The sequence below is a fragment of the Plutella xylostella genome, chromosome 15, assembly GCF_932276165.1.
Source record: "Plutella xylostella chromosome 15, ilPluXylo3.1, whole genome shotgun sequence".
Taxonomy (NCBI): Eukaryota; Metazoa; Arthropoda; class Insecta; order Lepidoptera; family Plutellidae; genus Plutella; species Plutella xylostella.
In genome coordinates this window covers 11,243,412-11,270,654 of record NC_063995.1, presented here as the reverse complement: position 1 = coordinate 11,270,654, position 27,243 = coordinate 11,243,412, and the positions used below count along the sequence as shown (strand labels likewise).

The 27,243-nt window shown below is 38.5% G+C and overlaps 1 protein-coding gene and 1 long non-coding RNA gene across 2 annotated transcripts; one reads left to right on the top strand and one right to left on the bottom strand.

Moving 5' to 3' along the window:
* The first annotated feature begins 2,233 nt into the window (after positions 1 to 2,233).
* LOC119693671 lies at positions 2,234 to 3,426 on the top strand. The gene is made up of 3 exons (XR_007267126.1): positions 2,234 to 2,356; positions 2,714 to 2,853; positions 3,117 to 3,426. It is a non-coding gene; the product is annotated as an uncharacterized LOC119693671 (long non-coding RNA).
* An 8,883-nt stretch (positions 3,427 to 12,309) lies between these two features.
* On the bottom strand, positions 12,310 to 21,404 carry LOC125489576. The gene is made up of 3 exons (XM_048625718.1): positions 20,097 to 21,404; positions 15,951 to 19,814; positions 12,310 to 12,327 (listed from the first exon to the last, which is right to left on the bottom strand). Exons 1-3 carry the CDS (start codon positions 21,402 to 21,404, stop codon positions 12,310 to 12,312), a joined length of 5,190 nt encoding a protein of 1,729 aa, XP_048481675.1.
* Between the last annotated feature and the right edge of the window lie 5,839 nt (positions 21,405 to 27,243).

Sequence of the window (27,243 nt, the reverse complement as noted above, 5' to 3'; positions counted from 1 at the left end):
AGAAGGATCCAATACTAAATGAGAAACCACAGAACCTTAAATTTATTTTTAAGAATTTTATGGCATCTTTAGCACGCCCTCTTAGAGCACGAACTCTCCCACGCCCTATGTTTTCGACGATGCATCATCAATAGAAATTAATAAAGTTCAAGTCTCATTCTAACAATCCCCAGGAACAATGTCCACCAATCTCCGAGCTTGATGTAGAGTGTAGAAATATCAAGTATCATTTTACCAAAACTAGAATGAGAATTATTATTGTGAACCATTATTGCATTCATGTTTACAACTGATTCACAACTTTTCAATCCCCCTCCAATCCAGCAAAATGATAAAATTTTGTGTTGAAAATATATTTATTTTTCTTTAAGTGAGTACATGTTGAGTATAGAATATTATGAAGATACTGTACATACAACAGTATTATTTGACTATGCTGTCCTATCCTAACACCAAAATCTTCATAAATATTCTCTTTTGTATAGTGTTGTGTGATTAAGGTGAAATCGGAATCTTTCCTTCAGTGCAGGAGAACAGCCATGATATTTTACTAAAGCCACTTTCACTTAACTATATGTTTGTAGGTATTTTTTTTTTTCAATACATAGGTTCTTAGACATTCGATTCACCACAACTCTCATCCTCTTTCTCTGATTCACGCCACTCTAATAAACATCAAGGCCTTCTTCCTCCCCACTGATTAAATCAATAAAATATAATGTATCTAATTATTAATTTTCTTTTCTATCATTTACCTACCTAAATTGAAAAGAAAATACATCTAGTTTATTTACACTTCGATCAGAATGTGTTTTTGGTGTAAAGTGTATTTGTTTTCCGTCATGATCAACTTTTTTTATGTAGGTACATATTTTTCTAAAGCAAATTGTTTCAAAGTAATTGTATTTTTTTTGGTGTAAAGTGTAGTGTGTCGTGTGGAGTCTGTAAAAGGTACTTTGTAAAAACATCTATAGCCTGTATAGACGTCTCATGTGTTAATGCGTGCATAGCTAACTTCAATAATAAATCGACTAAAGCGTTTGTACCACGTTTGTGCCCGAGTAGAACCGCCTTTCTTCGCCAATTTACTACAAAAGCAAGACTAAGAGTGTATGGTGTGTAAATTACTTGAACCAATTTGCACACTACTAACTGACGTGACGGTCCGATACCCATATTGCAGGCTCTGCCTAATTTAGGGTCGGATGGCCGTGTGTGAGATGTCCCCACATATTATTAAGTTAGTAGTTTTAAAATGAAATTAACTATTTTTTTTAAAAATCTTTTTTTTTCTTTTAAGATTATACTCTTTTTTTTATTTTTTATTAAAATACTTATACATAAGTAGCAATAATTCTCGTATCTACATTAGTTGATCATTTGGAAAATATTAGTGAAATAAAGGTAACTTTTGGAATAAATTTATTATTTAGCTTAATATGTATATAATATGTAACTACTCAATCAAGTTTTACAGAAACAAATATACCAAAGTTTCCCTTATAAATGTGTGTGTGTGTGTCTGAACGAAGTATCAATAAACCCTTCATTTCCCAGTTGTATTTGTCATGATTATAAATCGCACTCAATATTAAATAAGTAAAACTTCATTCTTCATCATCCTTTAATCACCTATGTAAGACCTGGCCAGGTACCTTTAACATCATTACCATTCAGACTTTAAAATGACCTTTAAAGTACTTTTCTTCCTTCCACATTCTTTGCTCTTTCAGTTTTTCGAAACATTATAATCACGACATAATCCCCGGGAAATGGATATGTAAATACCCTAGCCTTTTGTTTTATCTATAAAAGAAAATAAAATTATATCAGATCAATTTTACCAAAATTTAAAGTTCCTACTCTGATGTAACAGACAAATCCACCCCAATATTCCATCGATACCAAAACATCAAAATACCGCCATCTAGTTTTTTTTTCTACAACCTAATACACTATTTATTTTAATAAAAATGTCTAACTACTACTTCTACTTCAACTATGTTCCTACCCTCCGTAACTACCTAAGTCGAAAATAATGTTACTAGGTAACTAAAAATATTTCTGAGATATTACAACTCTCCTTCACAACCCCTATTTGAAAAACACGGTCTCCATTATCCTTATTCTAGGCTGTTTGTGTAAATGTGCCTTACCTGTCTAACTGTCAAATTTATTAAAACTAAACTGTCAATGTCAACCTGACATAACCTTAACGTTTGGCTGTTTTTTTTTTTTCGCACTAATCAAAACAAAAGCATGCGTCGTTGTGTTCAACAACATCGATCGCACGAAGAAATCTAAAGTTTACCCGATTAAACTTACGAAACTCTAAAATAATGAGTGAATCTTACAGGTAAGTGTCATTATTCTTTCAAATACCCTGTTTGCATGATACTAAACTAAGTCCTCATGCCCAAATTATCGTGATTCAAAATAAACAACCTCTGAATTGTTAGTTATTTATACATACAATAGCTCTGTTTTACGGATCTTGTGTTTATAATAGACCTATTGTTATAAAAATCTAACTCAATTAAATATCTCCCATACAGTTTTTAATTGGTACTGACAAGACTAACCAACATATTTTAACTTATTGTCAACCCCTCACCTTTTAAATAAGTACCTATCCTAATCATTTGGTCTCCAACTCCTATATTTACATAATTTTATTTGAATTATACCTATATCATTATTTGTTTTATTTCAGGACCAAACATAACAATGCAAACCCAACTACACTCTTTGTTGAACTAAAACCCATGATAAACCACTGATCAAACCATCCACTGTGACAAAACATTCACAATCCCTCACTACTTATATACCAAAGTTACTATTCTACAATAAGTAAGTACCTATTTCTTTTCTACATATGTTGTAATCCAATTTTAATTATACTACCCTGTACTTAGATTTTGTTAGATTGCTATGAAAATCATACCCCTGTAGATCCAATATTGATTACCATTCATAAAACCATTCCCTAAATGTATTATCCTATTAGTCTACTTAAGTTATATTGAACTAAATAGTCATTTCCTGAATTTTTATAATTATGTAAATCATCACGATACTTAGCTTTTCTAATTAAATTCTATTCTTCTTTTCAGGATATGACATACTTTTTGAATGCTGATGATGATGATGATGATGACGTTCTTTATTTGACAACCAAACTCTGAGATTATATACTACAAAGTAAACATCCTGACTCAGATGAAGAAGTGAATTGCAACCGCGCTCAAAATAGGAACAACTAAACTACCCACATAGTTCTTAACTTACAAACAATATATTGATACTAAATGAGGTCCTAGCCTACTTCACCTGGTCTAACACTTAATCAACAACAGTAACTTGCTACACATTAATTGTTTTCTAAATTTATTGTTATGTCGGACCGTTACCTTTTCATCGCAATTTGTTTTTCAAATGAGATTATTGTTAAATTTTCTTTTCTTTATTGACTGTAACTCATACTTGTATTTGTTTAGGGAAATGTCTGATAACAAATTCTGCTACTAATTGGCTCTCTTGAATTTCATAATTAGACATTTGGGCTTTTCCGGTTACTCTAAGTTAGAATGATAGCATAGATAGTGTTACAGTTCTATCATGATCAATGTTGTATAATATATCTACTCTTTCAAACATTCAAGTATAATAATTTAAGAGCCTAGTTTTTAAGCACCTAGTCGATGACAAGCAAAAATCCGATCCAGAAGCACAATCAACCACATCAACAAACCAAAGAACCCGCACAACAAAACTCATACAATCAATACCAAACCGAACCAACCCAGCCAAAAGGATGATTAATAATTATAGACTAGTTGCTATAACTACCGATCCCCCTCCAACCAGGCCAGTCCAGCCCAGCAATAATCACACAAGCTCTGCCACGCAAACTCCTCGATCCACCGATGCAGCCGATCGCACCTCCAGACCAAAATCCCCACCCATCATCTACCTGGGCCAGAATTTCTTTATCTATTCTAATCATTTCAGGTTGTTCATAAGGACTAAAATGCGCCGCGTTTTCGTTACATTTGTTTTTTTTTTAAATATAATTTTTGATTTTAATAAATGTTTTACTGCTTTTACCTAAAATAAAACCATATCATTATTTTACCTACAACCCCTATTCACTTATAATTCCCTAATCAGCTACATAATCAGAGGAACCGTTCATAGTGATTCAGAGCAACACTAATATGACCTACCTACTATGTTTTATGTTATTCTCTTTAAAGGTAAGTACTTACCTATTAAATTTTAAAGATAATGTCCTGAATAAGAATCCATTATATTCAACCCCTGATGATGATGATTATTATTTCCTCTCACTCCACGAGGAGCATTAGCCTTATACAACCCCTAATCTTTTGTAATTCTTTAATGAGCTACATAACATTACTACAACCCCTACTTATTAAGTACATTTTAATAAATGTATTATTTCCATTTCCTCATCCTAACTTTATCAACTACCTACCTATCTTCACAAATGCTTCCTTATTACGTTCCATTCCAATACAAAACCTAGTCTCTTGCGCTTCCTATTAAATTTCTTTCGTTTATAAGTTCGATCACTCCACGGCAACAAATTGTGATTATATCAAGGATATAATCACTTTCCTACCACTAGTATGTAACAAATCATTACGAACAAAACACAAGAGACTTATTATAACGTTAACATCTTGCAGTGATTTTGTGCAGTCATGAGTGTGCATTACACTGCCAAATATTATACTAGTCTGTGACGCAATAAAAGTTACTCTGTAAAAAAAAATAACCTTTTGACTTTTTATTGTTTGTGGTGCAATGCTGCATAAAGTTTTTCCAACTAAGGCTCAGCGCACACCAAGAGCAGAGCAGAGCAGAGCATATTGTGAAATCATTGAAAAATTAATCTTATGATAATTCCATACATTTCAAAATTGAATACACGTCCCAACTTGATGCTCGACCATGCTCGAGCTTTCTAGTAAATGTTCGAGTATGCGTTCTACATTTTGCTCGACCATGCGCGAGCATTTTGCAGTTCGGTGTGCGCTGACGCTAAAGTAAAAACAAACTTTTGAAACTTTCTTCTAGCCAAAACTTTAAAAGAAATGCCTTTATGTAGTTTATGTGAAAACCGCCATATTGAGTAAATATTTACTTACTATAATCGCAAAGGCAAAGAACAAACCTTAATGTTTTTTCGAGACAAACGTACCTAAGTTACCTATATACTATGCAAAGAGTGTTCAATATTGTGATTCGTTTGTAAATAAGGACTATCTTTATCAAATTGACTTGTTAATTTTCAGATAAAAGAACAGAAATCTACCTACCTGACATGTAACATGAAGAGATGAAGCAAAATCTAATATCCTGGTCACGGCACCAAATTGTAACGTTTCGCCCTACCGCCTGCCTACTTAATGGATTCACTAAGAAGATATTTGAAAACACCTAACTAAAATACCATGAAGACTTAGTGAAATAAAAGTGAAACAAATACTGATTTAGATTGGCCATGAAACATCCAGTGAACCCCTACGTTGTGTAGTAACCCAATAAACGAAAGATAGTGAATTAAATAAAACTATGACCTAGAACTGATTACATACATCCTACCTGTCTATAATTATTGACCTACATATATACTACAACTTTAACGTATTACTTTTATTTGTATGATAACTACATATTTACAGGTAAGTACATAAAGATAATATAGATAATAATGTTTTTTGGTGTTGGTTAATAAGGGAAGCCCCTCCATACGCTTTGTAGGCCTTGATCACTACACCCGATTGAATCAATATATAAGACTCTAAAATAGATAAATAATAGCAAATATTCAATCGGAGCCCTCGTGGAACACAACCATTGACTTGGACATTCCTCCGCCAACTTATTTAATCACTTCCCTTGCTCCTAACCTTATATATTTACATGTTTTATATTTATTTCATGTAAATAAATCAACATGAATACATGTTGTCAAAGCTAAAGGGGACAATTTTATTTATAATCATAAATTAACTGAAACTAGAATAGTTCAATAATTTATAGTATAGTAACTATTAAATCATGAATTTCATAATACATAAGTATTTGACAAATATAATAAGTAATATGACTCTAATTTTGTAGCCAAGTGGGAAGTGATTTATTATTACATATAATATGAATTAATAGTGAATATTCTTTGATCTTATTGGAATAAAGGATAATTGTTATGAAATAGTGAATATTATATAATATTATTCAAATATATTATAAATAGTTGTAATAAATATATCCTAGCTAACTTTATTCCTACTATATCCTTGCTATCCTTGTTTACATAAGAATTTATTGCTTTAACAAGGAAACAAATACTTCTGTTGGTTAGAATTTACATAACTTTCTGAAAATATGGAAATTGGACAGAAATCTGATCTACCTTCAAGTTATTTGTAATTATTGAGCAATATAGGACCAGAAATGATTTAGTTTAAGTATCTAGAACCCTTATTTGTGATATCTTGACACTTTTAGAATAAATTTCTCTGTCAATCAATTCTTTCCCTGCGCTGTTACTTGTTTTTAAACTCAAAGTCAAATAATCTTCTCTGCCATATAGATACTACAATAAATCATCTTTGAAAAGTTTATTTAAGTATGTATCTATTTTATTCTTTGAATAATTACAAAGTATAGCATAGATTCTATAGAAGTATTTATTTACCTAATGAAAAATCAATAATTTGAACAAAGAACCATAGAACAAATTTGAAGGTAGGTGTATATTTTTTATTTGATAAGAATTTATTATTTTTGAAGTGAGATCTATTGTCAGGTTTTTTTATTTGACAATCATCATCATCATCATCATCACCAGCCCGCACCTGCCCTCCGCTGGGTATAAGCCTCAGATATCATTTAGTTTATTATTTATGATAAAGTAACTACTTTCCCCATCCTAACCATGAAGTTACCTGCCTATTTGTATCTATCCAGAAGTCCCTATTCTAAACTAAAATTGGTTGAACCAAAGCTAGGGAATGAATAATGTGTAGGTTTTTCTCTAGCTAGCTAAATACTGAATGAGCGAGGTAGAAGACCTTTAGTGTAAGTACCTATCTAATCCCTATACCAGTGTGATGGAAAATGCAGCCATGGGTTAGCGTCCATCAAGAAATAAAGTGTATAACTTATCGATCATATACGAGGGATAAAAAGTAAATAGAAAGGTCACTTAGCTTCGCACTCGGTGTTCCGCCTCGGCTCCACGCACCTGGTCCTCACGCTCTCACGGCACCGATCACTCCCTCCATCTGACCGCCTGCTCACCACGGCTGCTCACCCAAAAGTGCCGAGCGCTCACGCGCTGCTCAATTACGTGGATATCATTGTCTACCCTCAACTCGCCGATATCAATATTAAGGCTCACCTACACTCAGAATAATTATCTTGATTATTCTGTGATCCGAAATCGGTACAACGAAGCTTGGCACGAAGTTAGCCGACACCCTGAATGATTTAATAGACAACTTTTCCAAAAATCCCACGGGAAAACCCTTCCAAAGCGCAACAAATCCCTCGGAACATCCAGTCGTAGTTTAAATTCATTATTTGCGAAATAGTTAATGTTTCGGCATTGATGGAACATTACACCACTAAACCCGCAATCTTGGGCTTAATACTGCAACATTTTATAGCCGAAGTGCGTCCTCAGAGGAGACGACACGTTCTGTTAATGGACTATAAAAGTTGGCCAAAATACACTCTCGGCTTTTTGCTAAGAACTCCTGAGGCGACCGTTTCGTGGGAGCCTTTTAATCCAATGATTAATTGAGTGTGTACTTCGTTTTCCTTTGAATCGTGAGCAAACAAACCAATGAGGTTAAATTAAATAGCCACGTTGCTATTCTTTGAAATTCTTGATATCAGTTATATGTAAGTACAGAAATGTATTTAAACTTTTGATCGAATGATGCGGCGACTTGCACCTAGGTTTTAAATCTAAATTTACCACAAATTCTAGATTTAAATATGTTGTTGCAAGTCGCCCTTAGAATAACACAAACTGTTCAAATTGTTTAATTGAAATGTGAAAGGGAATATACTATTATTACTAGAAGTATTATAATAATAGTATATTATACGGTGAGACCGTGTTTACGCTAATCTGATATATCAACCATACTATTTCACGACTATATATTGAATCTGTCTCATATACTCAAAGGAAAACTGACGTATGTGTGCACAAGTATGCTAGACTCATCAAAGGTATGTCGCTGCGTTAAAGACTAGTTTGGTAAATGATTACCTGCCAAAGCGAAGTCGATGCAGGAGGGTGACTCTATACTGACTAAAAACTAGCGAACGAGAACTTTAGAGAGATAGAGTCCTGACTCGCGCAGCACCTCTCTGAAACTTAGTTTTTTGTTATATAGAGTGACCCCCAGCTGCAAGCTATTGAAGCTGTTGCATCTCGTGTCTAGTGTTGCAAATGGAATTGATATTGATTGAGACATGGTTCTAACTAGCAAGTAGCATAAGCGCGTCTTCTACGGATTGTAAGGTAAGACGAGTTTACGTGAAGACAAGACTGCTTGTTTCTAAAACGTAAACGTAGCGTAGGATTCCTTCCGGCTCGCTGGACCAGTGACTTTAGAAAATCATGCAGCTGGAAGTGGAAAATACGAGTGATTTTCGTTATCACTAACGCTCACTACAGGGTGTTGCAAAAAGGGTATACTAAGCTGAAACCTACATGTGCAGCATATCTAAGCCCGAAAATGAAATCAGAATTTTTAAAAATTTGCGTTTTTTTCCATTGAAACTACCTATGTTGGTCACGTGACGTTTTACTATGGAGAAAGGCTTTTCTTTTTCGCGAATTTTGAAATTCTGATTTCTTTTTGTCCTTAGATATACTATGCAGCACATGTACGTAGGTGGTCTGAAAAGTTTCCGACCTCAACGTGAAGATGGCAGCACACATCAATTAAAGTCAGGGAATGTAACTGTGCATCTTTTGACAGCAACACTTCAAAATTTCAGCCATTTTTGACGCGTGGTTTTTATTTTACAGTCGTTTGAGTGAGTCGATGTGAGCATTTCTGTGAAAATTTAAAAAATCTAGTATCGAGCTGTCTTAAAATATTGGTTTTTGAAAGGGAATACCCCTACGCAAATCAAAGATGAGTTAGATTCTGTGTACGGGGACTCTTCACCGTCATTTACCACTGTAAAATTTTGGGCAGCCGAATTTAAACGTGGCCGTAAGAGCTTCAGAGATGATGAACGTTCGGGACGTCCTAAAACTGTAACTACTGACGATAACATCGCTAAAGTTCTTCAAATGGTGTTAGACGACCGCCGAATTAAAGTGAGAGAGATAGCAGAGGCAATGAAAATGTCCAGAAAACGTGTTTATCACATATTAAATCAAGATTTAGGCATGAGAAGGCTGTCCGCGCGTTGGCTGCCGCGTTTGCTAACGTCAGACCAACGACGTGTTCGAATGAACATTTCCAATGCTCTGTTGGCGCAGTTTAGGCGCAATAAATCCGTGTTTTGGCGCCGCCTAATTACTGTTTGACAGGCTATGTAGAAGAATAAAAATAAATTTTAAGAAAAAAAATCTTGTATCTATGTTAGGTCGGAAACTTTTCAGACCACCCACGTAGGTTTCGGCTTAGTATATACCCTTTTTGCAACACCCTGTATACCTTTACCATAAAATAGCGCACACTCGGGTGTACTTCTACAAACTGAAACTGCCAAAACGACAAATTCCATTCTCCGTTACGAAGTTTTTGTCAAACAATCTGTCAGCGAAATTCCTGGCCCTAAAACTCTCCAGAGGTCGAGGGAATCTTGACACCTGCGCCGCAATACACGGATACACCTACACCGTACACATGTATAATGTAACCAGTGTCTTAACTACAGATCAGTGGCGAAGGGTCCATACAGCACGATTTCCATCAAATTCAGTTTGGATTGACTGATAGGTACATCATATTTATGATATTTCATGATAACCTAAGTATATTAAGTTCACTCGAACAATACAAACACGACACAACGTCGAATCCTAAAACGTCTCCTTCCCACTCACAAGCTTTGAATACGAGAGATGTGAGAGAGCCGATTGGTATGACGTGACGTCGTATCATTTATTTGTGGGACCGCTAAGTTGAAATGAAGCTGTCTTACTGCTTTTCCTATAAATAATGTTTTCCTCTCGAGCTTCTCGTAATGACCAAAGGGACCAACCTATACGAAATGTAACATTAGCCCTTTATAGGCGTATGACATCAATACCCCGGAGAATCTTATAATAAATCGGCTGTAAATGATCACCAGCTTCTACCTTTTAAAGCTTACGGCCGTTTTCGGAAGACCGAAAAAGTATAAAAATGTATAAGTCTTGAAAACAGGATACATTTTTGGTTTTTTAATGAACTAATCAGGTCGTCAATAGTATATAATAAATTAATAGAGTTTTCTAAACGTAAATGGCGCATGTGCCTGTTTTCTCTTCTTTCTCGCATCTTAGAACATCTTCATTTTAATTGTTTTGTTAATTGGTAATTAAGTATTTTGTTTCAAATGAACAACTTAATTGCATGTATTCTCAACACATCATGAGAAATACGGTCCCCGATCATATTTCCCCTTCGCGTAAATTGCCACTAAATATACAAATAATGCTTTAGCATAGCTATTAACCTAAACCTTAGAACAATTGAATAAAAGAGAAATGGTAAGCAGGAAACGCGTAGGAGACAAAGCACGAAAATTAGAATAATTTTATTTTGATTGATGTTTTCTATTTTAATTGTTCGGCTTTAGTATTTTTTTTTTTATTTTAAAAGTACTGTATATTAAATTTATTTAAATGCAGATAACACAATTTTACATACTATTCTCGATTAAGTTATAATTATTAATGCCTAACTAAAACTAACTAATATAAAATTAAAATTAAACTAAAAAGAAAATGCTGGCCAGATCGCTGCCACTGTCGGGTAGGGTACCCAAGACGCTGGCCGCGTTACCCCGCTGTATAGCGATGCTTAGCCTTTGTGCGAGGTAAGAGCCAGCCCTAGGGTCCCTTGAGACTTCTTTTAGCCTGCTGCTGATGTCATTGGCTTTAGTATTGAATAAAATAATTAGTATAATATAATTTACAATGCAAGTAAGATCCTATTTGAGTACAACAAGAAACAATACCTAACCTATTGTAATAACCTTCAAATGATTACCTTAATTTTGATGTTTCTTGACACTTGAACTTAATAAAAACAAGCTTAACCGACTATAAAAACCAATGCTGTACATTATATTATTTAATTAGTTTTACAAATATACGTAAATTATTCGTATTTCTTCTTTATTTTTATTTTATTTATTTATTGAGGCACACAAAACAGATAACAATGGTTACAAAATTTAAAAAATACAACTAAACATCTGTTCTACATTGATACCCAAAACATGCATGCACAACATTAATTATTTAGGATGGAACATTACTCATTACATGTGTTCTATGCTATAAGGTAAATACCTACTAATTTTATTAAATAAAACTAAAAATTACTATGAAGTTGAAATAATTAGAACTAGCTATTCGGGTTAGAGCTCTGAAGGATGCCAATAGATTTTTTATATGTAAAGAATTTGTTATTAAAAATATCAATGTCTTTGTTACTCACAGATAACTCATTATAAAGCCGACACATTCGGAGAATGGGATTAAAGTATGCTATATTGTTTTTACAAGTTGGGACCAGAAATGTTTTAGGATTGCGGGTTCTGTAATAGATGTTAATATTAATCAATGATAGCAGAGTGGGGGAATCTATTCTAGCATGCAAAATCTTGTAAAGGTATATCAAGTCGCTTTGCTCACGGCGCGCTTCGAGTGACACCATTTTGAATTTGGAAAGCCTATCTAGATAATTAATACGACCATGATGATACCTATAGCTTAAGGTTCTTAGAAACTTTTTTTGGATACGTTCGATGTTATCGGAATGAATATCATAATAGGGTGACCAAATGACACTCGCATACTCCAGGACGCTTCGGACTAAACAGTTAAATAAGTATATGGAACTGTTAGGGTTTTTGAACTCTTTAGTGGAACGCAATATGAAACCTGAAAGTTTTGCTCCTCTTTTTATAATATGCTCATAGTGAGGTCTAAAAGAAAGTTGATCGTCGAAAAGAACACCAAGGTCTCTTACCACACTTTTACGATCAAGAATGTGCCCTGACAGAGTGTAGTTATGTAGGATCTTATTCGTTTTCCTCTTGCTAAAAGTGATAATGGAGTGTTAAGGAACATTTTGTTTCGAGAACACCAGGCTTCTACGGTATCAAGATCAGATTGCAGATTCAAACAGTCTCGATCATTATTAACTACGGTAAAGACTTTTAAATCGTCAGCATACATTAGATAGTGGCAATTGAGTTTGTCTACAAGGTCATTGATAAATAATATAAATAGAAGAGGGCCTAGGTGGGATCCCTGTGGCACTCCAGATGAGATGTCTATTGGAGCTGATAGGTATCCTTTAACTGTTACCAATTGGCTCCTTTTAGTTAAATAAGATTTAATCCATCTATACAGGCTTCCGTGAATCCCGTAAGAAGATACCTTAGAGCATAAGATGCGATGGTTAACTTTGTCAAACGCCTTACAGAAATCTGTGTAAACGCTGTCGACTTGGCCGCCTTTAGCAAAACAATCGCATAAGAAGTTTTTGTATTCTAGGAGATTGCTGACCGTTGATCTATTTCGAACAACAAACATTTCGACAATAAAGGCTCTACTTACTAAAAGAGCTTCAAAGCACAAACACTTCAAAACATCATCTCTAAACTTTGTTCGCACATCCAAACCCATTATCTTAGATGGAATAGACCATTAATAACAGAATGTTACGCGCACTTCGCCGCGAGATTATTAGAGCACGTTAGTGTAGCGATGAGCTCCAATATCTTAAACATACACGACCGCTTTTAGCCCCGACATAAACACAGTGCAGCTATAAATTTAGTAGTTTAAAGAGAGCTAGGTACCTATGTGATATTCTTGAATTAGATCGTTTACAATTAAGTACAATTATTAGGGGTGGGCGTTACAACCTTTAGAAAGTTTTCGATCCTAACCGATATTCAGGATCTAACATATAGCATATCATACAGTCAATTATCTGATATGGTGAGTGGAAAACATTGAGGTGAAACCTGCACAAGTTCACATATTAAGATGTGTTCCATATGTGACCCACTAATCTGAAGTGGATCAGTGGAAAAATGATTGAAGCTTATTAAGACAGTTTTAGATCGTAAGGGGGCAGGCATAAAAATTATATTTCAGTGACCCAGGTGCGGGTACTAACCTGCATATAATAGAGTGTGTACGGTCTAGGGATCGTACTCTAAAATAGGAGCGAAATGACGAGAGTTGAATAAGTTTAAAGTTCTATATTGTACTGATATTAATGCTTAAAGTAAATGATAATGAGTACACGGCGGCGATTGATTGTGAACTGATGCACGCGCGGCCGGGCGCGCGTAAACTGCTAACGCAGCAATAAAATGTAGGGCAGTGCCGTACATATTCCCGGGGGACAGAAAAAAAAGACTGATAGTATTAAGTGACATTACAGACACAGCTGAACAAAGATAGAAACTAAAACAATTGATTGATAAAAAAATAGCTACTACCTAACTATTTGCCTACTGTTAGTATCTGACTAAACTAAAATGATGATGAGCTATGCTAATAACAAGGATGATAATTACAATATTTAACCTATGTTAGTATGATAATTAAGTTTCTAAAGATTTGTATCTTCCGTGAAAACTATTTTAGAAATGATAGGTGATGATGCCCTATTCACTTTTTCATTCAAACGAAAATTGCTCATAGAGCCACTCGCGTTTTCACTCAAATTGCCCATAGATTCACTCACGAATTTAGACACAAACACTGTATGTCCACTACTACACGGATCTTCACTGACCCCAGCGGCGGGTGCCACTGGTGGCCTGGGTAGCCTAGGCCTCCTGGCCCGGGCGGCGGCGGCGGCGGCGACTGCGGCCGCGCGTCGGCGGCGGCGGTAACGCCACACCACTCCTGCTACTGCTGCTGACGTCATCATGGTTACCAGCACATATGATAACGTGTAGTGATGAATGTCGTGATATGATAACTCAACATTCTCACTCGACTTCAACTTTTCGATGGATTCCTTTAAGTTTCGTAGATCCATAGTTGACTCATCCCCTTGTATTGTATAATTATCTGATATTGATATATTTATTATATGATTAATTTGAGCAATTTGTGGTATATTAACGTTAGGTGTTATTCTAATGTCAGATGATCTCTCCTTATGAGAATAAACTGTGAAGTCCTCTGTTTTGATGACACAGCCATTTTCAATGGAAATAAGTCCCCCACTCGTTACTTGCTTCATTGTAATTTGATTCTCACATATGATTTTCAAAGTGCATTGCTCGGTGCAGCAAATAAAAATATATGTGTTGATTTTATTCAATTTCATCCATTTACTGTAACATTTTTGTTCTTCTACTTTGCATTGATTTGTTCTATGATCCTTTTTGCAGAGATTCTGGTCCGAGTTTAATTGATAAATGGGTTTGTCTAGCTTGCAAATCAAGACTGATTCATAATTTTGTATACATTTTCCTAACTCTTCATTCGTGATAGGTATGTAAGTATCTCTTTTTAGGTTCATCGCTATATATTCTGATATGGGTTGCACTGATAACATCATGTCGCCTCGTATTTTAGGTATTGGTAAAGTCCTATACGTATCAAAGTGGTCTCTGCTGACTAATGGGACCTTGATCTCGAATATCACGGATGATTTTGTGACGGCTGCCTTCACAACAAGAAGCTGATAGATGTACTTGAGGTCTGTTTGCACGCTACTGATCGGTAAGCTTAGGTCTGCCGAGAGATGTCCGGATATTTTGTTTAACTCTGTTTTCAGTTGTCTTGGCGATATTAAGTTTAGGTTGAATTTACCATGATAGATATTTGTAATCATATCCAACAAGGTTTCCTGAACACTTTTTAAACTGGAGAGTAGGTTACTGCTTAAAATTGATAAAAGGGCAAATTCATTTTCATTATGAAGGATCTGTATATCGGAATTGATAGTGTTTATAGCATGATTCATTGTTAATAATTGCTGATTGATGTGTTTATGCTGTTTGTCGATAGATTCGGTCATTCTTCTTAAAAAGTTATACTCCGCCTCTACCACTGAAGTTTGATTTTTCATTAATGATAATATATGCTTCTCATTATATTTTATCTCACTGATGTCCTTTTGATATAGTTGCGCAAAGTTGTCGTCAAGCAATCCGAAGAGGCTATTCGCGACGTAACCGACACCATTGATAAGGCCACGACGCTGTCTACCGGGTTCGGAGCCTTGCTGATTCAGTAGTATTCGGTCATTGTACTCTATTTCTGCGAACCCGTGCTGTAATTGTAGCAGAATTATGTCACACAATGCCGTACCTTCTGTTGAGTTGCAACTTCTTTGTAGTAATTTATTATATTTGTTTAGTGTTTTTGTAGCTTGCCAGTAGGGGTTCATATCGTAGAAAACCACGAGTTTCCACTCGTCCATCACTAGCTGCATACCTGATAGCCTGTCAAAATAAATTCCTTTATTCGACGAATTATAGTTGATATTTGTGTTGCATTGGCCGACAGTTGCTAACGTCATGAAAAATAGGAATGATAGTGCCAATGATATAAAGCTGATTGCGTTTGTTCTCAGGGAACGTTTTCTTGCTGGTTTTTCCGAGGGCTTATGTTGCTTTTCTGATGGTGGTTGATTGACAATCTCGTCGTAGTTACGAACGGGTAACAGTGATAATCTATTTACGGGTCTTTTTAAGAATCCGTTCTTGGTTTTTAACGTCACGACTCGGACGTATCCGTCGCTACCCGGATGTACTTCTACAACTTTTCCCATTGCCCACTTGCCAGGTGGTAAGTTCGCATCACTGATGATTACAACGTCATCTTTTCTGACATTCTCTTTTGATTGCCTCCACTTGCTTCTGCTTGATAATTGTACTAAGTACTCGTCTCTCCACCGCTTCCAGATATCTTGGAATAGCTTCTGTGATAAGCACCATCGCGTACGCTCATCTCTCTCTGTTTCGACAAGCGTAAGATTTGGACCTCCTGATAAGAAGTGTGCTGGCGTCAGGAAATTGATATCATCGGGATCTTCTGATAATTGACACAACGGTCTTGAATTGAGGCATGCTTCTATTTGTGCTAGCAGTGTTGATAGCTCCTCGTATGTTAACTTCTGATTTCCGATGAAACGCTTGAAGTGATACTTGAAGCTCTTCACGGCTGATTCCCAGAGGCCTCCGGCGTTCGGCCACGATGGGGCGATGAAATGCCATTCTATTTCCATCTGATTGATTTCGTCGAAGAATTCCTCATTGAATACTTCTTTCAGTTCTGATAGCTCCTGCTTGATTACCCTGCTGCTCCCTACAAAATTTGTCCCATTATCGCTGTAGATGTGGGAGGGGGTACCTCTTTTGGCAGCTAGACGACGCATTGCTGCTATCATGGAGGATGTTGATAGGTCCGACACGAGTTCAAGGTGGACCGCCTTAGTCACCATGCATATAAAGACGGCCACATAACCTTTGCTTGATTTGATCCCACGACCTTTGTTTGATTTAACATCAATGAATCCAGTAAAGTCTACTCCCGTATGCTCAAATGGTCTTGATGGTGTGATCCGTTCTTCAGGAAGTTCTCCCATTATTTGAACCTGTTTGCTCGGCGTGTTTCTTCTACAGATTACGCACCTTCTTAAACACTTTTTGACGGCTCTGTTGCCACCGATTATCCAATAATGTCTCCTAAGCGTAGCCAAGGTTAAACGGGGCCCTCCGTGAAGTGACAAGGTATGCGCATTGTCGATTAACAGCTCGGTCAGTTTACCATTATGAGGTATGATGGTGGGATGCTTCTGGTCTTCAGTGATATTTGCATGCTTTAACCTGCCTCCTACTCTTAACAGTCCATCTTTATCTAAGAATGGCGTTAACTGTAATAGTTTGCTATCGGCACTGATTTTTTGTCCTTTTCTTAGTCTGGTGATCTCTTCCGAAAATTCTTCTTCCTGTACATACTTGATGATGATGATTTTTGCTTGTTTTATTTCTGATAAAGTGATATAAGGTTCTTTTTTGACTGATTTTGTCTTTGTGAAACGGAGCAGCCAAGCTATGACTCGTATTACTCGCACCAATTTGCTGTGCTTGCTTAACAGAGTGCCTATTATGTTATCGTCGGTGGTAATGACGTTTGTTTGTTTACACTGTCTCGTTTCTAAATCTGTGATAAATACCGTTTGTTGTGACGGTTCATCTGATTTATATGATTTTAGCCATTCTGGCCCGTCCCACCACAACCTGTTCTCACTAAGCTGTGAGGCTGATTGGCCGCGACTGGCGCAATCTGCTGAATTTTCACTGGATTTTACGTAATTCCAGTTTTCGGGGGGCATGATTTCTCTTATTTGTTGCACTCTATTCGCAACATAAGGCGTCCACCTGCCAATGTCCCCTTGAATCCATCCAAGCACGGCTGTTGAGTCCGTCCAACCTATTGTTTTGATAAGATGATTTGATAGACAAGAACGTATTTTACTCATTAGCTTTGTCAGTAACACTGCGCCGTTGAGTTCCAGTCTGGGCAGCGATATGTTCTTATTCACGGGCACCAGTCTTGCTTTTCCTGCTATGAGTGTTACGGTTGATTCACCGTCCTTGCTGACGCGGCAATATACAACACATGCATATGCCTTTATAGACGAGTCGCAGAAACCGTGTAACTCGACATTGTCTTGATTTTTCGTATTTAGCCATCTAGGCACTTTGATTTGATTGATACTTTGCAGATCGTTTCTGAATGATAACCATTCCTTGATAAGGTTTTCTGGTAGTTTGTCATCCCAGTCTAAAGATGTCAGCCACACCTTTTGGAAGAGTAATTTTAATTTAGTAGTTAACGGTGACAGCCATCCCAGCGGGTCAAATAACTTTGAAATGTCTGATAATAAGGCCCTTTTCGTTAACTTTGATAATTCTTCAATTTTCAGTTGGAACACAAATATGTCTGACTCAGGTTTCCACCTCAGGCCGAGCATTTTTGTTGTTTCAGCCTGTTTAAAATCAAATGAAAATTGAGTCGCTTCACCTTGGACTTGTTCTAATATTTGCTTTTCGTTAGAAGCCCATTTTCTGAGGTTAAAGCCGGCTGATTTTAACAATTTGATAAGCTGTTCCTGCAGCTCTAATGCTGATTCGATTGAGTGGCTCCCGTGGACCAAATCGTCCATATAAAAGCTCTCTTCGAGAACTCTTGCTACTTCGCTTTCACTCTGATTGACTTCTTTTCCAAGCTGTCTGAGCGTCATCATGGCTAAATAGCCAGCCGGTTTCATCCCATAAGTAAGGGTTGATAACTGATATTCTTGTAATGGCTGTTGATTAGAATCTCTCCAAATGATCTTCTGCAGTTGCCTTTCTTCTGGATGTACGAGAATCTGCCGATACATCTTCTCGATGTCTGCTGTGTAAGCATATTGATACTGTCGCCATTTGATTATTAATGATTGCAGGTCCTGCTGTAGATTCGGTCCCCTGTGCATAAGGTCGTTCAAGCTGAAGCCGGTACTAGTACGGCAGCTGGCATTAAATACCACACGGAGAGCCGAAGTCGCTGACTCATCGCGCAATATACAATGGTGCGGTAGATAGCACTGCGGGGCGGAGCTGCTTGAACTAGCGGGTTCCATGTGACCTAGGAAGCGGTATTCGTTGATAAATTCCTTGTAGGCTGTTGCTATTTTTTCATTATGATAAAACTTCTTTTCCAGGTTCCTGAACTGCGCTATTGCTTGCGGCTTAGATGTACCAAGTTTTTCTTCAAATTCTGGTACTAGTGGTAACTTCACTACGTAACGGCCATCCGACTGCCTTGTCGTTGTTTTCTGATATAATTCAACGCAGAATTGATCATCTTTTGATAATGTGCTCTGTTCGGTGATGTCTTCCATCTCCCAGAACCGCTTGATGTCGTCAAGGTTGTTAATTACGACGTTGCAATGAAACTTACTAACAGTCCCAAATAAGATCCAACCCAGGTGTGTTTGTTGTGCTATGGGCTGCGACTGGACCTCACCCTTAATTATTCCATCCAACATTATCATCGAATATATGTCTGCTCCCAGCAGTAAGTCCACCTCTCGACTTTGATAAAATTCAGGGTCTGCTAATTTTATGTGATTGATATGCGACCATGATGGCTTCGGGAACGACTTGCTTGGTAAATGATTGATTAGATGATTCATGATATATACACCGGTAGTGAAGGAAAACTCACTGTTCAAGGACGTACATTTGATGCCGATGGTACCCTTAGAACTATTATGTTTATCTCCCACACCGACAATAATTCCTTGACATTTCTGCCTCTTTATGCCCAGTTGCTGAGCTGCTCTTTCAGTTATAAGTGATATTTGGGAGCCCTGATCCACCAGAGCCCTCAAGGTATGATCTGATCCATCTACTGACTTAACCTTAACCAAGGCTGTTGCTAAAAGGATTTCATTATTTTCCTTGATTGATAAATTGCTCTTCAATGATGACGTGTTTTCATTATTTTGTTCAGTTTGAATTGCATTTGATGTCATTGACTTTGCTTTACCTTCCTGTAAATGCAAAAGTGTGTTGTGGTTTCCGTTGCAGTTGCGACATCGCGACGACGAAAAACATGTGTTGCCTTTATGATCATATAAGCAGTTTTTGCATAAATTAAATTTCTGTGCTGTTTTTATTCTTGCCTCCGTTGGCATATTCAGGAATGTGTTGCATCGAAAAATCATGTGTTGTTTGTTGCAAAGCTGGCAGTTTGCTGAGTTTGCACTAGAAACGTGTAAAGTTTTATGGCCATAATTATTTGATGAATGATATTTGTTTGATTCGTAACGAGCTTGATATTTAGGTTGAGATTTGCTTGATGAAATTTGCGGTTGCGTCGCTTGTGACTTTTTGATGCCCTCTTTCCTCTGCGATGATTCGAGAATGTTAAATTTTATTTCTAAAAATTTTAAAAAGTCCTCCAACACGGGAAGCTCTCGGGAATTGTTTCTTGATTCAATGTAGTCATTGTATGATTGATTATCTAATTTGTTTGATAACAGGTAGACCAACAGTGGATCCCAAGACGAGATATCCAGTCCGAGATTCTTGATCGCATTAAGACATTCATTTGATAAGTCATGAAGCTTCTTAATTTGCCCCAGCGACTGCTGCTGCATAGTTTGAAAGCTTAGGAGGGTGCTGATGTGCGAATTAAATATGGCGTTTTTGTTGTTAAACCGATGGTTGAGAATGTCCCAACAAACAGCATAATTATCCGAACTGATAGGTAGATGTTGTATTAATCGTTCAGCTTCTCCTTTCACCTTGTTCTTCAAAAATTGCATTTTCTGCGCACTTGATATAGATGAATTATTGTGGATAGCTTCCGTAAACAGATCTTTAAATGACACCCACTCGCTGTAGCTGCCATGAAACTCGGGAACATCCATTCTCGGAGTAGCGTATTCTCTATGCGAAACAGACCATAATTTCTTGTTTATTTGCTTGTTTAACTGATTGAACGTAGCTTCGTGCTTACTAAATGTATTATCATAGGCCTCATTTTCTCCATTCAGCTCTGATTCAATCTCCCAATGAAGAGAGTCAATTGCCATCCATCTCATTTGCAAGGTTTTAATAGTGCTCTCTAATTCCCATTTCTCCGTAATCTCCTCTAAGTCGATGTTTCCGACGGTTCTCAAAAATGCCTTGAAATTGGCTGCTTGCTTGCGAAGCATGTCCTCTGACCTGCTAGATGATGCATAGTCCCGGACGCCAGGACTACGTTTGTCCGGCTGCTGAGCGCCGGCCAGGGCGGCGGCGGGCGCCTGCTCCACCTGCTGCTCACGAGCAGCTGGGTTTGGACTTATCGGACGCGATAAAAGTGCTTCGTATTGATTTTTTATGGTTGCTTTGATATTCTCATAAACTTGCTTTGTTTTGTCAAATTGCGAAGTAGTAAAATAAGAGTGATCCCTATCATACTGACATAACTGAAAGTGATTATTCTGGAATTCGCTCCAGTATTGCTCTAACTGATTTAACTTCTTTTTGAAATAGTCAACAGTCTTCCTCTCAGCTCCTGTTTTCTTGAAATTTGATATAAATTGATTAAATACCCCAACAAGCTCTGCTTGATTTGCCAAGAGGGTTTCCATTGTTGCTGACATGATGATGATGATATAATTGCTTGATTGATTGATGTGATATAAAACGGAAAGATCTTACTTGATGGTTGCCGCACTGCTTGATGGCTGCTAGAATCGACTCCTGTCGATCCAAACTCACGCGCTCACTCCTTGATATGATAACAGTTCTCAACGAGACCTGTTGTTGCTGCTGATGATGGGTAAGATACACTCACTCACTGTCTCACTGATAGGTTTTTATGATAGTATGATTGATTGATTGCTCTGAATCCACAGTTCCAGTTCACGAACTCACACAACGATTGATATACCGACGCGCGAGGTCCGTTTTGCTCGAAGGACCATTAAGATGTACGGTCTAGGGATCGTACTCTAAAATAGGAGCGAAATGACGAGAGTTGAATAAGTTTAAAGTTCTATATTGTACTGATATTAATGCTTAAAGTAAATGATAATGAGTACACGGCGGCGATTGATTGTGAACTGATGCACGCGCGGCCGGGCGCGCGTAAACTGCTAACGCAGCAATAAAATGTAGGGCAGTGCCGTACAGAGTGCCTCTCACTTTAGGCCACATTGAGTTATCATTATCAATAATATACTATAAGAACCACCATACAACCACATACACCATACACCGCCGGCCGGGGGTGCTGCACCACGGGGCGGCAAGCCCGCGCGCCCGGGGGCCCGCAAGGCACCGGCGCCACGTGGGAGAGCTGCTGGAGCTGCAGCTGGAGTGAGGCGGCCCACGCAGCTGCCCTCTCTGGCAAAGGAGCACTCCAGCAAGAAGGCCTCCCGTAATCCCCTCAATAACCCACCTTAACCCACCAAGTCCCTAAACCTAATCCCTTCAACCTACCCTCCTTAATCTCCAAATCCTAAATCCTATCCCCTCCCTTCCTACCACCATGTTGAAAATCTTACAAGCCAACCTCCAACACGCGAAGGCATCCAGTGCCGTCGCGTGCAAGGTCCTCCAAGAGGATGGACTGGACATGGCTTTGTTACAAGAACCGTGGATCCATGGAAACACGGTACTGGGACTGACCGCTGCAGGTAACGTTTTATACAATACTTGTGGCAATAGACCCAGAGCTTGCATAGTCTTTAAAAAGAATATGAAATTTCTGCCGATTCCAGGATTCTGCACTGATGACCTAGTAGCGGCACATGTAATGCTACCCGGCTGTGAGGGCATGAAGCTCATTGTTAGCTCGGCCTACCTGCCCGGGGAGCACACAGATCCGTCGACGGCCCTCGCTCCACTGGTGGAGTACTGTGAGGACCAAAATGCCCAGCTTGTGATAGGGGCCGATTGCAATTCCCATCACACAGCCTGGGGCAGTACGGATACCAACAAGAGAGGTGAGATCTTGTTCGACTTCCTCCTGACTAACAACCTATTAACACTCAATGATGGCAACACACCAACTTTCGTCACACGCGCGCGTCAGGAGGTTCTAGATGTAACAATCTGCACAGGTCTACTTGAAAGACGTGCTTGCAACTGGCATGTCTCGAAAGAGGCATCCATGTCTGATCACAGACACATACGATTCGACATTGCTCTCATAGGGAAGAGCCAAGTGGAGACCTTCAGAAATCCTAAGGCTACAGACTGGGACGTTTATCGACACCAAGTTTCGGAAAACCTAGGGATTATAAAAGGCTCCGTCAAATCCATACAGCAACTCGAATCTACAGTAGAGGAGCTCGGAAGGTGCATGTTAGATGCCTACGAGAACAGTTGCCCTCTAAAAACTAGATGCTCTAACACTAAGGTCCCCTGGTGGAACTCCAACCTGGAGCATCTAAGAAAAACAGCTCGGAAAGAATTCAACAGGGCTAAAATCACAAAGGAATGGGATTTGTATAGGAAAGCCCTCACTGAATTTAATCGCGAGCTCCGGAAGGCGAAAAGGCAATCTTGGCGGCGCTTCTGTGAGGAGGTAAAAAGCGCCCCTCATGTAGCGAAAATCAAAAAGATTTTATCTAAATCGCCTTCCGCAAATCTGGGACTGCTTAAAAGACCAGATGGGACCTTTACTGAATCCCCAGAGGAGACTCTTAGGCTGCTTGCACAGACCCACTTTCCTGGATCGCTGGATGGGCACATTGATGCACATACAGGGCAGGAGCCTACGAAAATCAGGCCAAGTAATGAGGACTGGAGAAAAGCCTCACAGGTCTTCACTCCTAACCGCGTTAGATGGGCAATCAAAAGCTTCATGCCCTTTAAAACCGGGGGAGAGGATAATATATTTCCAGCACTACTACAAGAAGCATGTGATATTATCCTTCCAATTGTGGTAAAACTCTTCAGAGCTTCTTATGCCTGGGGATACATGCCACATCTATGGACTAGGGTGAGGGTGACCTTTATCCCCAAAACGGGAAATAGAGACAAGTCCCTACCTAAGTCCTATAGACCCATAAGTCTCACCTCCTTCATGCTCAAAGCTATGGAAAAGGTGATCAATCTTCACATTAGAACGGGCTACCTCACACAAAACCCACTGCATGTGAAGCAGCACGCCTATCAGAAGGGCAAATCTACGGAAACTGCCCTTATTGAACTTACTGATAGGATTGAGAAAGCACTAGAGGACAAAGAAATTGCCCTCTGTGCTTTTCTAGATGTAGAGGGCGCTTTTGATAACACCTCGACGAATGTCATTCTCAAATGTATGAGGGACAAAAACATCGATAACACAACACTAACGTGGGTAGAATCGATGTTAACCAACAGGACTGTTAAAACAACACTCCTGGACAAGAGTATTGAGGTTAAAATAACAAGAGGATGTCCCCAAGGCGGCGTACTATCGCCCCTGGAGTGGTCCATTGTTGTCGACACCCTGCTCTGCGAGCTCAATGAAGCTCGCTTCGACACTCAGGGCTACGCTGATGATCTCGTTATAACCATCGTAGGCAAGAGCGCCAGCACGATTTCAGATCTGATGCAAAGAGCCCTAAGGATGGTAGAGCGCTGGTGCAGGGAGTATGAACTCTCTGTAAATGCCAGCAAAACCATAATTGTACCGTTCACCCGAAGAAGGATCCTAGATGGCCTGAGACCACCTGATTTCTTTGGGGAAACGGTAAACTTCTCCAAAGAAGCCAAATATCTTGGTGTAATCCTAGATCAGAAGCTGACTTGGAATCATCATCTGCAGTACATAGCCCAGAAAGCTAAATGCGCTATGGGATCTTGCTGTAGACTAGTTGGGAAAAAATGGGGCCTAAAGCCGAAGTTAACTCTTTGGCTATACGAAGCCGTAGTGAGACCTATGGTAACATACGGCTGCGTAGTATGGCACAGGAAAACCCAACAAAAAACCTGTCAAGATCTATTAAGTAGTCTTCAAAGGTTAGCGTGTCTGATGGCCACTGGAGCTATAAGGTCCACTCCGACTGCAGCGATGGAAGCCATGCTGAATCTTAGCCCTTTACACATACATGTGCAGAAAGAGGCTCGATCAGCTATGCTACGGGCTGCTGAAGGAGGCAGGAACCGATGGCACTCGGCTGTGTTCAGCTCGCTCCACCGAGAGCTTCTCAGTACCCATGCCATGGCGATGCCTTCCGACGCTATGGAAACGGAGTACTGTTTTTCAAGGCTCTTTTCAGTTGAGATACCAGAAAGGGAGAAGTGGAATGATGATAAGGCCCTTCAAACTTTCCGGTCGGGAGACATTGTGTGGTACACCGATGGATCCAAAAAAGAAGGCCTGGCAGGTTCAGGCATTTACGGAGAAAGGCCAAGAGCACGCAAATATGCGAGCCTGGGAAGGTTTGCCTCCGTATTCCAAGCCGAGATATATGCCATCATTGGATGTGCATACGAAAACCTGGACAGAGCCTTCACTCGGAGGAATATATTTATTCTGTCAGACAGCCAAGCTGCTCTTAAAGCATTGACTTCTGCAGAAGTTAACTCCAAACTTATAATGGAGTGCATCCTCATCCTGAACAAAATTGGCGCTAACAACAGAGTGATCCTGCGGTGGGTGCCCGGGCATTGTGGCATCAATGGCAATGAGGAAGCAGATGAGCTCGCACGTCTGGGAGCAGAAAGCCTACCGTTGGGCCCCGAGCCCATCATCGGGCTACCAAAATGCACCAGTCGTCGCGAGATCAAGGACTGGGCACATAACCAAAGCTTAGATGCTTGGAATAATGTACCAGGGCAACACCATGCAAGAGCCCTAATCGTGGGCTATTCACAGAAATTTACGCGTCGAGTTTTGGAGCTCACACGCAACCAGATAAGGGTTTTAACAAGAACCTTATCAGGTCACTGTAGGTTGAACAGTCACCTACATAAAATGGGTCTGTCCAACACTCCAATTTGTAGATTCTGCAATGAAGAGGACGAAACGCCCATGCATATTCTCTGTGAATGTGAGGCCATCATTCACAAGAGAAACAGAATCTTGGGCGGCTACAAATTAGCCCCCATAGATGTCAGGTCTCTCCCTCCCGGTAAAATCATCAGGTTTATAAAAGACCTGGGCCTGGAGAGTGAGATTTGACTCGGCAAGGGGAGTCACAATAGATCTTTTAGGTCGCAGTGGCGAATGGGCACTGGTTGCCCTCCCCTTTTCTATAACTATAACTATAACTATAACCACCATACAATGCAATGAACAAAGATAACGTCAAAATTACAACTTTCTCCGTTTATATTGTTTCAAATTGAAACCTAGAAAGTTATACATAATATAAATTCATCATAATAGTAAAATTATTATTGAAAAATGCATGTTAAAACGTAGGTATTCCAAGATTTTAATTACATTAAAATAAGCGCTTCAATCCGAGCATTGCTTTAAAACAAAACGAAGTTTACTCTCATTTTCCATTCTTCCTATGAATGCGTTATTAATCTGGGATTCACTAATGGAAACGCTTTTAACTAGTTTCTGGAAATTCTCTTCAATTGTAGAATTAATTAATATTTTAAAACTGTAGTAATAGTTGATTAACAAAATAATGGTAATGTTTTGTGGATTTACATATTATATATAATATACAATACAATATAACTTTATTGAAAAAACACACAACATACAAAAAAAATAACAAAAAAGGAGTAGGCACAATAGGCGGCCTTATCGCTAAAAGCGATCTCTTCCAGGCAACCTTTGGGTGAATGAAAGACTATATCTATAGTCTATAGTCTCACGTCTGTAATCCCCGAAAACTGTTAATACATTTGGTACTCAGGTGATAGGTAGCGAGCCGTATCGCCGTTTTGATATGCATACACTTAGGGTCTACACTAAAAGGCAGACTTTGACAAAATTGTATTTAAATTCTTTGTTTCATTGGTACATTCGCTAAATTAGAACCCGCACGAATGAGACGTGATAATATATCCATAACACCACCACTCTTACTCAAGTGGCTTGAACTCTACATAAACAAATTACTATACGAACATCACAACGGGATTGTAATTTTACAATCGCCATTTTTATTTCTTCTGCCATTTCATCATTTTGCAGAGGCCGTCCGAACAGAGTTAAGTATCTCCTAAAGTATAACAGTATGTTAGATTTTACGTCGTTTTTTATACTTTGCCGTAAAAAGCGTATAACATATTTACTGTACCTGTAAAAGTGACACTTCCTGTAAGGCTTACAGGGTGTTGTACGTAAAATACAGTTTAAGGTCGCTATGTCACGAGTGGTATTATTTTATTACGGAGGCACACGGTATATATGAGTTTGTTGACTCGTATGATTCATACATATGCTACTTCCGTAGACTATTGAAATATTTATGCATGCGTTGGTAAATGTAATATTTTGATGTGTCATTAAATGGGTGTCTGGAAGAG

Coding starts and splice junctions, on each gene's coding strand:
- LOC125489576 (XM_048625718.1), bottom strand. CDS start 21,404: ATGGAAACCCTCTTGGCAAATCAAGCAGAGCTTGTTGGGGTATTTAAT. Junction 19,815..20,096: donor AATCTCAACCTAAATATCAA/GCTCGTTACGAA, acceptor TTGCATTTACAG/GAAGGTAAAGCAAAGTCAAT.